General features: G+C 31.5%; 1 protein-coding gene across 1 annotated transcript in view; it reads right to left on the bottom strand.

Moving 5' to 3' along the window:
- Nucleotides 1–6,842, bottom strand: part of LOC133608396 (uncharacterized) — a 13,168-nt gene extending 6,326 nt beyond the window's left edge. Inside the window, exons 1-2 of the mRNA XM_061963600.2 lie at nt 6,584–6,842; nt 3,271–3,341 (exon numbers count right to left, since the gene is read on the bottom strand). Of these exons, the coding sequence (XP_061819584.2) occupies nt 3,271–3,275 (5 nt within the window). The 5' untranslated portion in view covers nt 3,276–3,341; nt 6,584–6,842. The remainder of the gene's footprint in view (nt 1–3,270; nt 3,342–6,583) is intronic.
- Nucleotides 6,843–12,880: the final 6,038 nt, after the last annotated feature.

Raw genomic sequence — 12,880 nt, 5'->3', positions numbered from 1 at the left:
CGGGTGTAAACAACATTATAACACAACGCATCACAGGAGTAAACAACATTATAACAACGCATCACAGGAGTAAACAACATTATAACAACGCATCACAGGAGTAAACAACATTATAACAACGCATCATGGGAGTAAACAACATTATAACAACGCATCACGGGAGTAAACAACATTATAACAACGCATCACGGGAGTAAACAACATTATAACAACGCATAACGGGAGTAAACAACATTATAACAACGCATCACGGGAGTAAACAACATTATAACACAACGCATCACGGGAGTAAACAACATTATAACCACAAATCACGGGAGTAAACAACATTATAACAACGCATCACAGGAGTAAACAACATTATAACAACACATCACAGGAGTAAACAACATTATAACACAACGCATCACAGGTGTAAACAACATTATAACAACGCATCACGGGTGTAAACAACATTATAACCACGCATCACGGGAGTAAACAACATTATAACACAACGCATCAGGGGAGTAAACAACATTTTAACAACGCATCACGGGAGTAAACAACATTATAACAACGCATCACGGGAGTAAACAACATTATAACAACGCATCACGGGAGTAAACAACATTATAACCACGCATCACGGGAGTAAACAACATTATAACAACGCATCACGGGAGTAAACAACATTATAAAAACGCATCACTGGAGTAAACAAGGATGACGACATCAACGGGTGTTTTTTGTCGGAAACTAACATTCCAAACCTTATGTAACATGCATGTTGCACCTTATGTATCATGCATGTTGCACCTTATGTAACATGCATGTTGCACCTTATGTAACATGCATGTTGCACCTTATGTAACATGCATGTTGCACCTTATGTAACATGCATGTTGCACCTTATGTATCATGCATGTTGCACCTTATGTAACATGCATGTTGCACCTTATGTAACATGCATGTTGCACCTTATGTAACATGCATGTTGCACCTTATGTAACATGCATGTTGCACCTTATGTACCATGCATGTTGCACCTTATGTAACATGCATGTTGCACCTTATGTATCATGCATGTTGCACCTTATGTAACATGCATGTTGCACCTTATGTAACATGCATGTTGCACCTTATGTAACATGCATGTTGCACCTTATGTACCATGCATGTTGCACCTTATGTAACATGCATGTTGCACCTTATGTACCATGCATGTTGCACCTTATGTAACATGCATGTTGCACCTTATGTAACATGCATGTTGCACCTTATGTAACATGCATGTTGCACCTTATGTATCATGCATGTTGCACCTTATGTACCATGCATCCAGAGACTGTTTAGCAGCTGTTTTGGACTTGTGAGAGCACTCCATCACTATGGCAGGCATGTGTCGCTTCAATATTCATGACAAATGTCTGCTTTGTTTTAAAGATGTGACATTTTGGATTTAAACTGTATGGAAACATTTTTTTTAAAGGAATTTGACCTTTGCAACTTCATTATACTATTGGCGAAGTTTTTTATTCATAAATGTAAGTTTCTCAATACCTGACCTGTTTTTTTGTGCCTTTAAAAAAGAATTAGAACTCTACGTTAAAACACTCTCTAACTCTAACAAGCAAAAAGCTGTGAAAACGATGATGCTGTGTTCCAAATTTACATTATTTACTGAAATTGTGTGAGCCTATGGCTTTGCACTTTGTTTATACATATATATATATATATATATATATATATATATATATATATATATATATATATATATATATATATATATATATATATATATATATATATATACATATATATATATAAATATATACGAGAACGGCCTACGGATCACAATTGAAGCCAACAAGCAAACCGTCAACTTCCTTGACGTCACTTTCAACCTGAGAAATAACAGCTACCAACCATTCACGAAATCCAACACAACACTCCAATACATGCACCATGACAGCAACCACCCACCCACCACCACGAAAAGAATACCTACCGGAATTAATAAAAGGCTATCGATGCTGTCATCTAGCAAAGCTGAATGTGACCAAGCAACCCCTCCGTACCAAAAAGCCCTTGATGAAACCGGATACAATTTCACCCTCACCTATGAACCCACGCCAGGAAACCAGCCAAAAAAGAACAGAAAACGAAACGACATCATCTGGTACAACCCCCCATACAGCAAAAACGTCTCAACTAACATTGGACACAAATTCCTCAATCTGATTGACAAACACTTTCCCAAAGACAACACCCTAAGAAAAGTATTCAACAAGAACAACATTAAATTGAGCTACAGCTGCATGAACAATATACGACAAATCATCTCAAACCACAACAAAACAATTGCAAATGAGCCGTCGGCCCCCAGACAGAGCGACTCCAAAACCAACAAAGACTGTAACTGTCGAAAGAAACCTGATTGCCCTCTCAACGGGGGGTGCTTACAAGCATCAGTTGTCTACCAATCTAAGGTAATACGCAAGGACATTAACACATCCGACACATACGTAGGATTAACCGAGGGAGAATTCAAAACCAGATGGAACAATCACAAGGCTTCTTTCAGGAACCAAAACCTGCGGAATACCACAGAACTCAGCAAACACATTTGGGACCTCAAAGACAATAATGTTGAATATTCAATAACATGGCAAATTCTTGCATCCAGCACACCTTACAATAGTGGTAATAAAAGATGCAACCTATGCTTGAAAGAGAAACTGTTTATTATATACCGTCCAGACCTGTCATCCCTCAACAAGCGCAGCGAAATTGTAACAACATGCCGCCATAGACGGAAACACCTCCTAGGTAACATGAGCCAATCACCACGCCCCTACGCCAGCCTGTACCTACCCACTCTGTGCCCTATATAAACCATGGTATGTGAATGCTTCCATTAAAATCTCCTGATGATTGAGGGAACCCCTCATGAAACAGGCCTGTAGAGATGAAGTAGTCTTGTGATTTTTTTTCCCACACATACATACATATATATATATATATATATATATATATATATATATATATATATATATATATATATATATATATATATATATATATATATATAGCATTCTATTTGAGTTACTTTATTGAGTATACATCCCCCTGGTGCTGATTTGTACTGTTTTTGTACTTATTTTGATTATTAATATTTCTCGATTGTTTGTAAATGTTGCAGTTTAAAAATAAAGGTTTATAAAATTCCCCCAAAAATAAAATAAAATTTAAAAAAATTAAAAAACTAACATTCCAAACTTGACTTACCTCATCAGTGAGAGTTGCGAGTGAAGGGAAAAGTGGGAGGGGCTAAGACTCGCGCAGGAAACTACGGAAGCCTACAAGGGAGGAGGAGACCGGAAATGAGCAAAGTCAAATAACAGTTCACTATGTAATTCAGCTAAAATTATTCACTAATGCAATATTGCTTGAATGTCAAAACAAACATTCAGAAATGACTTAATAACATATAATAAAGTATGATACAAACATAGCAGAAGGTATAAGTGTCTAAACAACATGTACAATAGTGATACAATAATATGCATACAGAACAAGTCAAATATAGAAAATATGTACCTTCATAGATACCACAACATATGACTTCAAAATGAATTTATGAACAAAAAGTACACTGTAGAAATAATATGTGGATTTTACGGTACAAAAACAAACAAACTGGTCACCAAAAAATGAACATACAGTTTTTATTTCCATGCTTTTAAAATAGGCTTAAAAACCCTTCTTTTTAAAAAAGCCGTTTTTTTAGATATATGTGTGCTAGTTCTAACTATTAGGCTGTTCTAGTTTTTAGGTTGTTTTTTTTTTACTATTTTTTACCATTTGTTGTTCTAGCGTTGTTGGGGTTTTTTAAATGCACTGTAGCACTTTGAGGTTGTTTGCTCAATCTAAAGTGCTTTTACAAATAAAATCTATTATTATTATTAAAAAGGCGGTACAAAAACAAACAAACTGGTCACCAAAAAATGAACATACAGTTTTTATTTCCATGCTTTTAAAATAGGCTTAAAAACCCTTCTTTTTAAAAAAGCCGTTTTTTTTTTTAGATATATGTGTGCTAGTTCTAACTATTAGGCTGTTCTAGTTTTTAGGGGGTTTTTTTCATTATTTTTTACCATTTGTTGTTCTAGCGTTGTTGGTTTTTTTTAAATGCACTGCAGCACTTTGAGGTTGTTTGCTCAATCTAAAGTGCTTTTACAAATAAAAATATATTATTATTATTAAATAGGCGGTACAAAAACAAACAAACTGGTCACCAAAAAATGAACATACAGTTTTTATTTCCATGCTTTTAAAATAGGCTTAAAAACCCTTCTTTTTAAAAAAGCCGTTTTTTTTAGATATATGTGTGCTAGTTCTAACTATTAGGCTGTTCTAGTTTTTAGGTTTTTTTTTTTTTACTATTTTTTACCATTTGTTGTTCTAGCGTTGTTGTTGTTTTTTAAATGCACTGTAGCACTTTGAGGTTGTTTGCTCAATCTAAAGTGCTTTTACAAATAAAAATATATTATTATTATTAAATAGGCGGTACAAAAACAAACAAACTGGTCACCAAAAAATGAATATATGGAATTTTTATTTCCACCGAATTACTGTAAATGCTTTTTAAAAAAGGCTTGATAACCCTTCTTTTTTTTTAAAAAAAAGCCTTCTTTTTATTTTATTTTTTTTATATATGTGTGCTAGTTGTAGCTATTAGGCTGTTCTAGTTATTACCAGAGGTGGGTAGAGTAGCCAGAAATTGTACTCAAGTAAGAGTACTGTTACTTTAGAGATTTATTACTCAAGTAAAAGTAAGGAGTAGTCACCCAAATATTTACTTGAGTAAAAGTAAAAAGTATGTTGTGAAAAAACTACTCAAGTACTGAGTAACTGATGAGTAACATACACACTCATTTATATATATATATATATATATATATATATATATATATATATATATATATATATATATATATATATATATATATATATATATACATTGATATATACAGTATATCATTTATATGTATTTATTTTGCTGTTTTTGTTTACATGTTAAAGGTGTTTTAATGAATATACATGCATGTTTAACATATAGATTCCTTTCTTTCATGAAGACAAGAATATAAGTTGGTGTATTACCTGATTCTGATGACTTGCATTGATTGTAATCAGACAGTAGTGATGATAATGTCCACGTTTTCAAATGGAGGAGAAGAAAAGTTCCTCCTTTCTGTCTAATACCACATGAAAGGGGTGGGTTTTTGGCATCTTATTTGTCCAGCTTCCATATTCGTTTTAAGACACTTTACAAGAAATACATTGGCGGCAAATTCCGTAGCTTGCTAGCTTGTTTGCGCTGGCTTTCGGAGACTCTTATTTTGAAAGCGCAGGCGCGATGGAGCGGCACTTTTATTGTGAAGACAGGAACTGTGCAGTCAGTCTTTAGGCTTTTGACGGGATGTACGGTTGAAAAAATCCTTCACGCTTTTGATTGATTGATTGATTGATTGATTGATTGAAACTTTTATTAGTAGATTGCACAGTACAGTACATATTCCGTACGATTGACCACTAAATGGTAACACCCCAATACGTTTTTCAACTTGTTTAAGTCCGGTCATGTGACCCCTGGCTCTGTTTGATTGGTCCAACGTCACCAGTGACTGCATCTGATTGGTGGAACGGAGTGAACGTCACCAGTAAGGCAGGCACTTTGAAGGTCTGTCTGACAGACCAAAACAAACAAAGCGTGCATTAACAGATGGATAAAAATTAGTAGCGAGTAGCGAGCTGAATGTAGATAAAAGTAGCGGAGTAAAAGTAGCGTTTCTTCTCTATAAATATACTCAAGTAAAAGTAAAAGTATGTTGCATTAAAACTACTCTTAGAAGTACAATTTATCCCAAAAGTTACTCAAGTAGATGTAACGGAGTAAATGTAGCGCGTTACTACCCACCTCTGGTTATTAACAATTGTTTTACTGTTTATTGTACGTGTTTGGGGCAGTCATTTGTGGTTCTAGCGTTGTTTTTTTAAATGCACTGTAGCACTTTGAGGTTGTTTGCTCAAGTGCTTTTACAAATAAAATATATTATTATTATTATTATGGTCCCTAGTGTGTGAATGTGAGTGTGAATGTTGTCTGTCTATCTGTGTTGGCCCTGCGATGAGGGGGCGACTTGTCCAGGGTGTACCCCGCCTTCCGCCCGATTGTAGCTGAGATAGGCTCCAGCGCCCCCCGCAACCCCGAAGGGAATAAGCGGTAGAAAATGGATGGATTAAATAGACAAAAACGTTACCTGTTCATTTTACAGTAAACCTTTTTTTGTACCGTAAAATCTATGCTCCTTTTTTTTTTCCCAGTGAATGACCGTAAATATGTCAAGTGTTAGTAAAATGACTTTAACGTCCTGACGTGCTGACACAGCCGCCTTATGGGCTTCCGATGCCGGGGACGAAGTGGCAAACAGGCTGGACGTCTGATGGATGTCATCCAGCCTCATGCACTTCAAATAGTTGTGGATAAGCTATCACGACACACACATGACACACACATGACACACACATGACACACCTGCAATGATGCCTTTAAACGCCTAATTTGTCTTGGATGTTCCTTCCTGGGTCTTCCTCCTCTTAGCTTAGCATGCTAGTTAGCATAGCATGCTAGTGATCTCTCCGCACTCGACAGTGACATCTTTCTGCTGCTCCCCACAAGAGAAGCCAAGTAATTAGTCTTTAAATCCGCACAATGAAACAAGTGTTTGTTTGAAAAGGGTTGTTTGCAACATGTACACAAAGCCAGGGGGCGCTAACCTTCCAATGGCTCTCAAGCCCGCCCTCGACTAGGACGTAATGACGTCATGACGTAACTACGTACGTACGTATCACGTGACCTGTTAGCCAATAACAGCGATTTGGTTAGTTTATTATTATTATTACTGTTTTTGTACTTATTTGGATTATTATTTCTGAACTGTTTGTAAATTTTGCAATTTATAAATAAAGGTTTATAAAATTAAAATTAAAATTAAAAGTTTATTATTAATATTTTTTTAAATGTAAAAATAAATAAATAGTTTATTATTATTATTACTGTTTTTGTACTTATTTGGATTATTATTTCTCAACTGTTTGTAAATGTTGCAATTTATAAATAAAGGTTTATAAAATAAAAATAAAAATAAAAAGTTTATTATTATTATTTTTTTAAATGTAAAAATAAATAAATTGTTTATTATTAATATTTCTCGATTGTTTGTAAATGTTGCAATTTATAAATGAAGGTTTATAAAATAAAAATAAAAAGTTTATTATTATTTTTTAAATGTAAAAATAAATAAATAAATAGTTTATTATTATTATTTCTCGATTGTTTGTAAATGTTTCAGTTTACAAATAAAGGTTTATAAAATTAAAAATATATAAAATAAAAAAGTTTATTATTATTAAAAAAAATAGAATAAAATACATTTTAAAAAAGTAAAAAAAAAAATAATAATAATAGTTTATTATTATTTCTCGATTGTTTGTAATTGTTGCAGTTTATAAATATAGGTTTATAAAATAAATAAATAAAAATTAGCTGTCATTGAATTTTCTAATTGGCTTAATGGTTTACAATTATCAATCAAATCTTGGAGAATAATTAAGAGTACAAAAGCCCTTAAATTGATATCTCTGTTAAAAACATTTAAAGTGATTTAGGGAGCTCTTTTTTTATTATTATAATATTTTTCATATTTTTTCATTATTATTATTTATTCATATTTAATACTCTATCTGTATTTGGTTTTGTTTTCTTTCCTTGATTTTGAAAGTGCCTTGACTTTTGTGTGAATTATAAATGTATGTTTGTTGTTCAAATAAAATAAATAAATAAATAAAAATAAATAAGATCCAACAGCCATCAACCTCCATGTTACATTTAAGTTTAAAAGACAAAAAAAAACAACCTCCATGTTACATTTAAGTTTCAAAAAAAATATTTCAAGGGTATATCCCATTAATACTTTTACAGTGTATTTCTTTAATTTTGGGAAGAATTGGGTATGTAATATATCTTGTCCTTATTTTCCTTAGCTCAACTTTCTAGGGAGCCCTTTTTGTCTTTTTTTTTTGTATTATTATTATTTATTAATATTTAATACTCTATCTGTATTTGCTTTTCTTTTCTTTCCTTGATGTTGAAAGTGCCTGGACTTTTGTGTGAATTATAAATTTATGTTTATTGTTCAATTAAAAAAAAAAGTTAGTATTATCTGTCATTGCATGTATAATCCATCATAACAACAACAGGACAACAAATCGTTGTTTCTTGATTTTTTTGTTACGTAAACTTAGTAATTGTGAACAATATCCACAATTTTAAAAGAAATGATAACATAATTATTGTTATATTTTCTGCTATGAAAAATGCACGTGTGAGCAAATAGCAACTTTAAATGTTGCGAAATGAACGCAGACTCTGCATAAACACATCCATTAAAAATCCAGTGTTGGAATCCATAAACACGGCAAGATATTTTGAAACGTTAACGACATCTTTTACAAAAATGTTTCCAGTCTGGAATTACGATACAAAAAGGGGTTTAAAAAATTAAATCATACAATTAAATGAATGGCAAATATTGTGGTCGAAATAGATGGACGGAAAAAAATAATTATAAAGAAAGTTTTTCTCAGAGTGCCGTGCTTTTGTTTTAGTGAGTCCATTTGTGACGTCATTTCCTCTGTTATCAAATGTTATCTGCTGCATTTGAACGGAACGTCGTGTTTTTTTTCCCACTTCTGCGTGGCTTCGATGCGTCTTATACTTAGTTCCTGTGTTTTGGGGGTGAATTTAAAGCTAATTAGTCTCGTTGATTGTGTTCCTCCTCGCGCATTGCAGCTGTGATAAAGTAGTTTGACCACTAGAGGACGACAAAAACAACATCATCATCATTTACATCTCGGCTTGAAAACTTGTTATATATTTATATATTTATATGTATATACATATACATATATATATATATAAATACTGTGGAGAATGCATATATGTTTAAGAGTTATTTCTCTATTCATAGCCATGTTTGGATCATCTAGTACTTTTCCTTTGTATATTCTACCAGTTTCTCTTTGTCCTCAGGTACCTGTTTAGTGTCTTAACCTTGGAATTGGAATACCTCCCCCACTTGTTCCTTATCAGTGTTCCGAGGGGGAAGAGGTGGGGGCTTTCTTTGTGTGCAAGGAGTTGGCTTTTCCGTTTGAATGTCAGATCAACTCGAGTAGCCGATATGAATGTGTTGATTAAGCTAATCTCCTGAAATTTCAGTAAAACTTTATAGTATTCCAATTCTGTCTTGATGGTCCTTCTTACTCAGCATATATGTCATCGAAAGTACTTGGGATTGACCAGTAACTTAGATTCCCTGGGAGGAAGAGCTGGTCGACACAACAATTTGGGGGCTCGTCCGGGATTCTAATGTACAATCTGTGCTCACCACAATACACACACATACATATATAAGTACTTGTATGTTATATTTTGTATGTATGTATATATATATATATTATTGCATTGGACAAGAACGCAGACTTTTCAGTCGCTAGCTTTTTTTCCCCTTGACTTTTCCTACATGTTTTCATATGTAAACAAACTGCCACACACCCTCCACTTCTATCTGTTCAGCGCACATTATAATGACGTCATCGTTTCAATGGCCTGTTTGGAGCAATAAGTAATGCCTGCGCTATATAAATCTAATCCATTATTATTTTTTCTGGCCCACAAATATTAGAATAAACTGGGACAAGCGGTAGAAAATGGATGGATGGATGGATAGATAATCGATAAACATCCATTATTGGGATCAACGAGGGGATTTTGGGGGTGATTTCAGCCTTTTTGGGGTTAAAACAACTTACTTTTAATTTTGGACAAACATTTTTGTTCGAGATTCTCCAGTATAATTGTCCACTGTGATAACAATTCTCGTCTATTTTTGTTTGATTCCCGTCCTTTATGGGGTTAAAACAACAGCACATAATTAGAATTGTGTACAAATCATTTTATTTCAGATTTAAAGAAATGTCGATATTATTGATTGTTTTTCCGGAAAGCGGGTTTTTCGTTTTTGTCGTGCAGAGAACCCCTTTTGAACACGATGCTTGGCACACCTATCTTTGGGCACTTTCAACCATTCCTCTTTGCAGCACCTCTCAAGCTCCATCAGGTTGGATGGGGAGGTTTTCCTCCAGGATGTCTCTGTGCATTGCTGCATGCATCTTTCCCTCTATTCATGCCGCTGAAAAGCATCCCCACAAGCATGATTCTGCCACCACTGGTGTTGACTTGGTGATGAACGCTGCCTGGTTTCCTCCAAACATGATGCCTGCCAAAGACTTCAATCTTTGTCTCATCAGACCAAAGAATTCTGTTTCTCATGGTCTAAGAGTTTTTCCAGGTTCATTTTGGCAAACTTTTTCATTTTACTTTCTGGACCCACTGCACATGTGATTTCTTTATTTTAAAGTATTTTCTAACCTTTCTACCATCATGGGATATTGTGTGTAGAATTTTGGGGACAAAAATGGATTTATTCCATTTTGAAATAAGCCTGTTATGATGTAATACACTTATTTTTGTCCTCCAAATTCTACACACAGATAAGATGGATAATTAAGATAAACACTTAATAAATAACTTGTAAAAAGAGCATTGCCAGGAAATGGAAATTACAGGAGAGCCCAACTTTGACGCTACAGATGGAAATTACAACGGACATTTATAAAATGGAGAAGATAACGGCTTTTATTCATTATAAATTGGAGAAATTGACTTCATGCTGCAAAAACTGGGTCAATTATGTCACGCCTCATAAGCCTGATCTTATTTTCTCGAATTAGTGAGCGACCCCGAAAGGGATAAGCGGTAGAAAATGGATGGATGGAGGGAATTAGTGATTGTACTGTTTAAAAAAGATTACTTCCTATATGTGTATAGTTTTTTTTTCAATTGATTTATTTACTATCAGTTTATATTATTTTATTTTTTATTATTCATATATTTTTTTTACATGTAATATTATTATTACTGTTTTGTTTTTTTTACCTGTTTTTATCTCTTTTTTTATAGTTTTTTTTCAATTGTTTTTTTACTATCTTTTTACATTATTTAATTTTTTATTATTCATATTTTTTTTTACATGTAATATTATTATTACTTAGTTTTTTAACTGTTTTTCTCTTTCTTTTTATAGTTTTTTTCAATTGATTTATTTACTATCTGTTTATATTATTTAATTTTTTATTATTCACTTTTTTTTTTACATGTTATATTATTATTATTTTGTTTTTGTTTTTTTTTAACTGTTTTTCTGTTTCTTTTTTGTAGTTTGTTTTTCAATTTATTTGTTTACTATCTGTTTATAATATTTTATTTTTTATTATTCTTTTTTTTTTACATGTAATATTATTATTACTTTGGTTTGTTTTATTTTTTTAACTGTTTTTCTCTTTTTTACAGTTTTTTTTTCAATTGATTTATTTACAATCTGTTTATATTATTGTATTTTTTATTATTCATATTTTTTTACATGTTATATTATTATTACTTTGGTTTTTTTTCTTTTCTTTAAACTGTTTTTCTCTTTCTTTTTTATAGTTTGTTTTTCAATTGTTTTTTACTATCTTTTTACATTATTTAATTTTTTATTATTCATATTTTTTTTTACATGTAATATTATTATTACTTAGTTTTTTAACTGTTTTTCTCTTTCTTTTTATAGTTTTTTTTCCAATTGATTTATTTACTATCTGTTTATATTATTTAATTTTTTATTATTCACATTTTTTTTTACATGTTATATTATTATTATTTTGTTTTTGTTTTTTTTAACTGTTTTTCTGTTTCTTTTTTGTAGTTTGTTTTGTTTTTCAATTTATTTATTTACTATCTGTTTATAATATTTTATTTTTTATTATTCTTTTTTTTTTTTTACATGTAAAATTATTATTACTTTGGTTTGTTTTATTTTTTTTTAACTGTTTTTCTCTTTTTTACAGTTTTTTTTTTCAATTTATTTATTTACAATCTGTTTATATTATTGTATTTTTTATTATTCATATTTTTTTTACATGTTATATTATTATTACTTTGGTTTTTTTTCTTTTCTTTAAACTGTTTTTCTCTTTCTTTTTTATAGTTTGTTTTTCAATTGATTTATTGACTATCTGTTTATATTATTTTATTTTTTATTATTCATATATTTTTTTTACATGTAATATTATTATTACTTTGGTTTGTTTTATTTTTTTAACTGTTTTCCTCTTTCTTTTTTTATATATTTTTTTTCAATTGATTTATTTACTATCTGTTTATATTCTTTTATTTTTTATTATTAATATATTTTTGTACATGTAATATTATTACTTTGGCTCTGTTTTGTTTTTTAACTGTTTTTGCTTTCTTTCTTTTTGAGGGGGAGGGGTGGCATCGTTGGTATATAAACAAAAAAACATATTTTGACATTTAGGGCAGACAATAGATGTATGATGTATGCAAATATGATGTCATGGATAGGAATGTCTGATGCTGGATGTCAATAAACATGAACTTAAATTAAATACAAATTCTACACACAATACCTCATGATGACAGAAATGTTAGAACATACATTAAAAAGTGTTTAAAAAATAAAGAATTCACATGTGCAGTTTGTGTGAAGTCAAAAAGTGGATAATAATGACAATGTGAACATTTTTATATAAGTATGTTTTGCTAATTTGTTAAAAACAAAGAACCAACAAATCACATGTACATAAGCATTCTCAGCCTTTGTCATGACACTCAAAAGTGAGATCAGGTGCATCCTGTTTCAGCTCATCA

This window comes from Nerophis lumbriciformis, linkage group LG06 (assembly GCF_033978685.3).
Source record: "Nerophis lumbriciformis linkage group LG06, RoL_Nlum_v2.1, whole genome shotgun sequence".
NCBI lineage: Eukaryota > Metazoa > Chordata > Actinopteri > Syngnathiformes > Syngnathidae > Nerophis > Nerophis lumbriciformis.
Note: the sequence above shows the minus strand (reverse complement) of the source record. Positions and strands in the feature narration are given on the sequence as shown.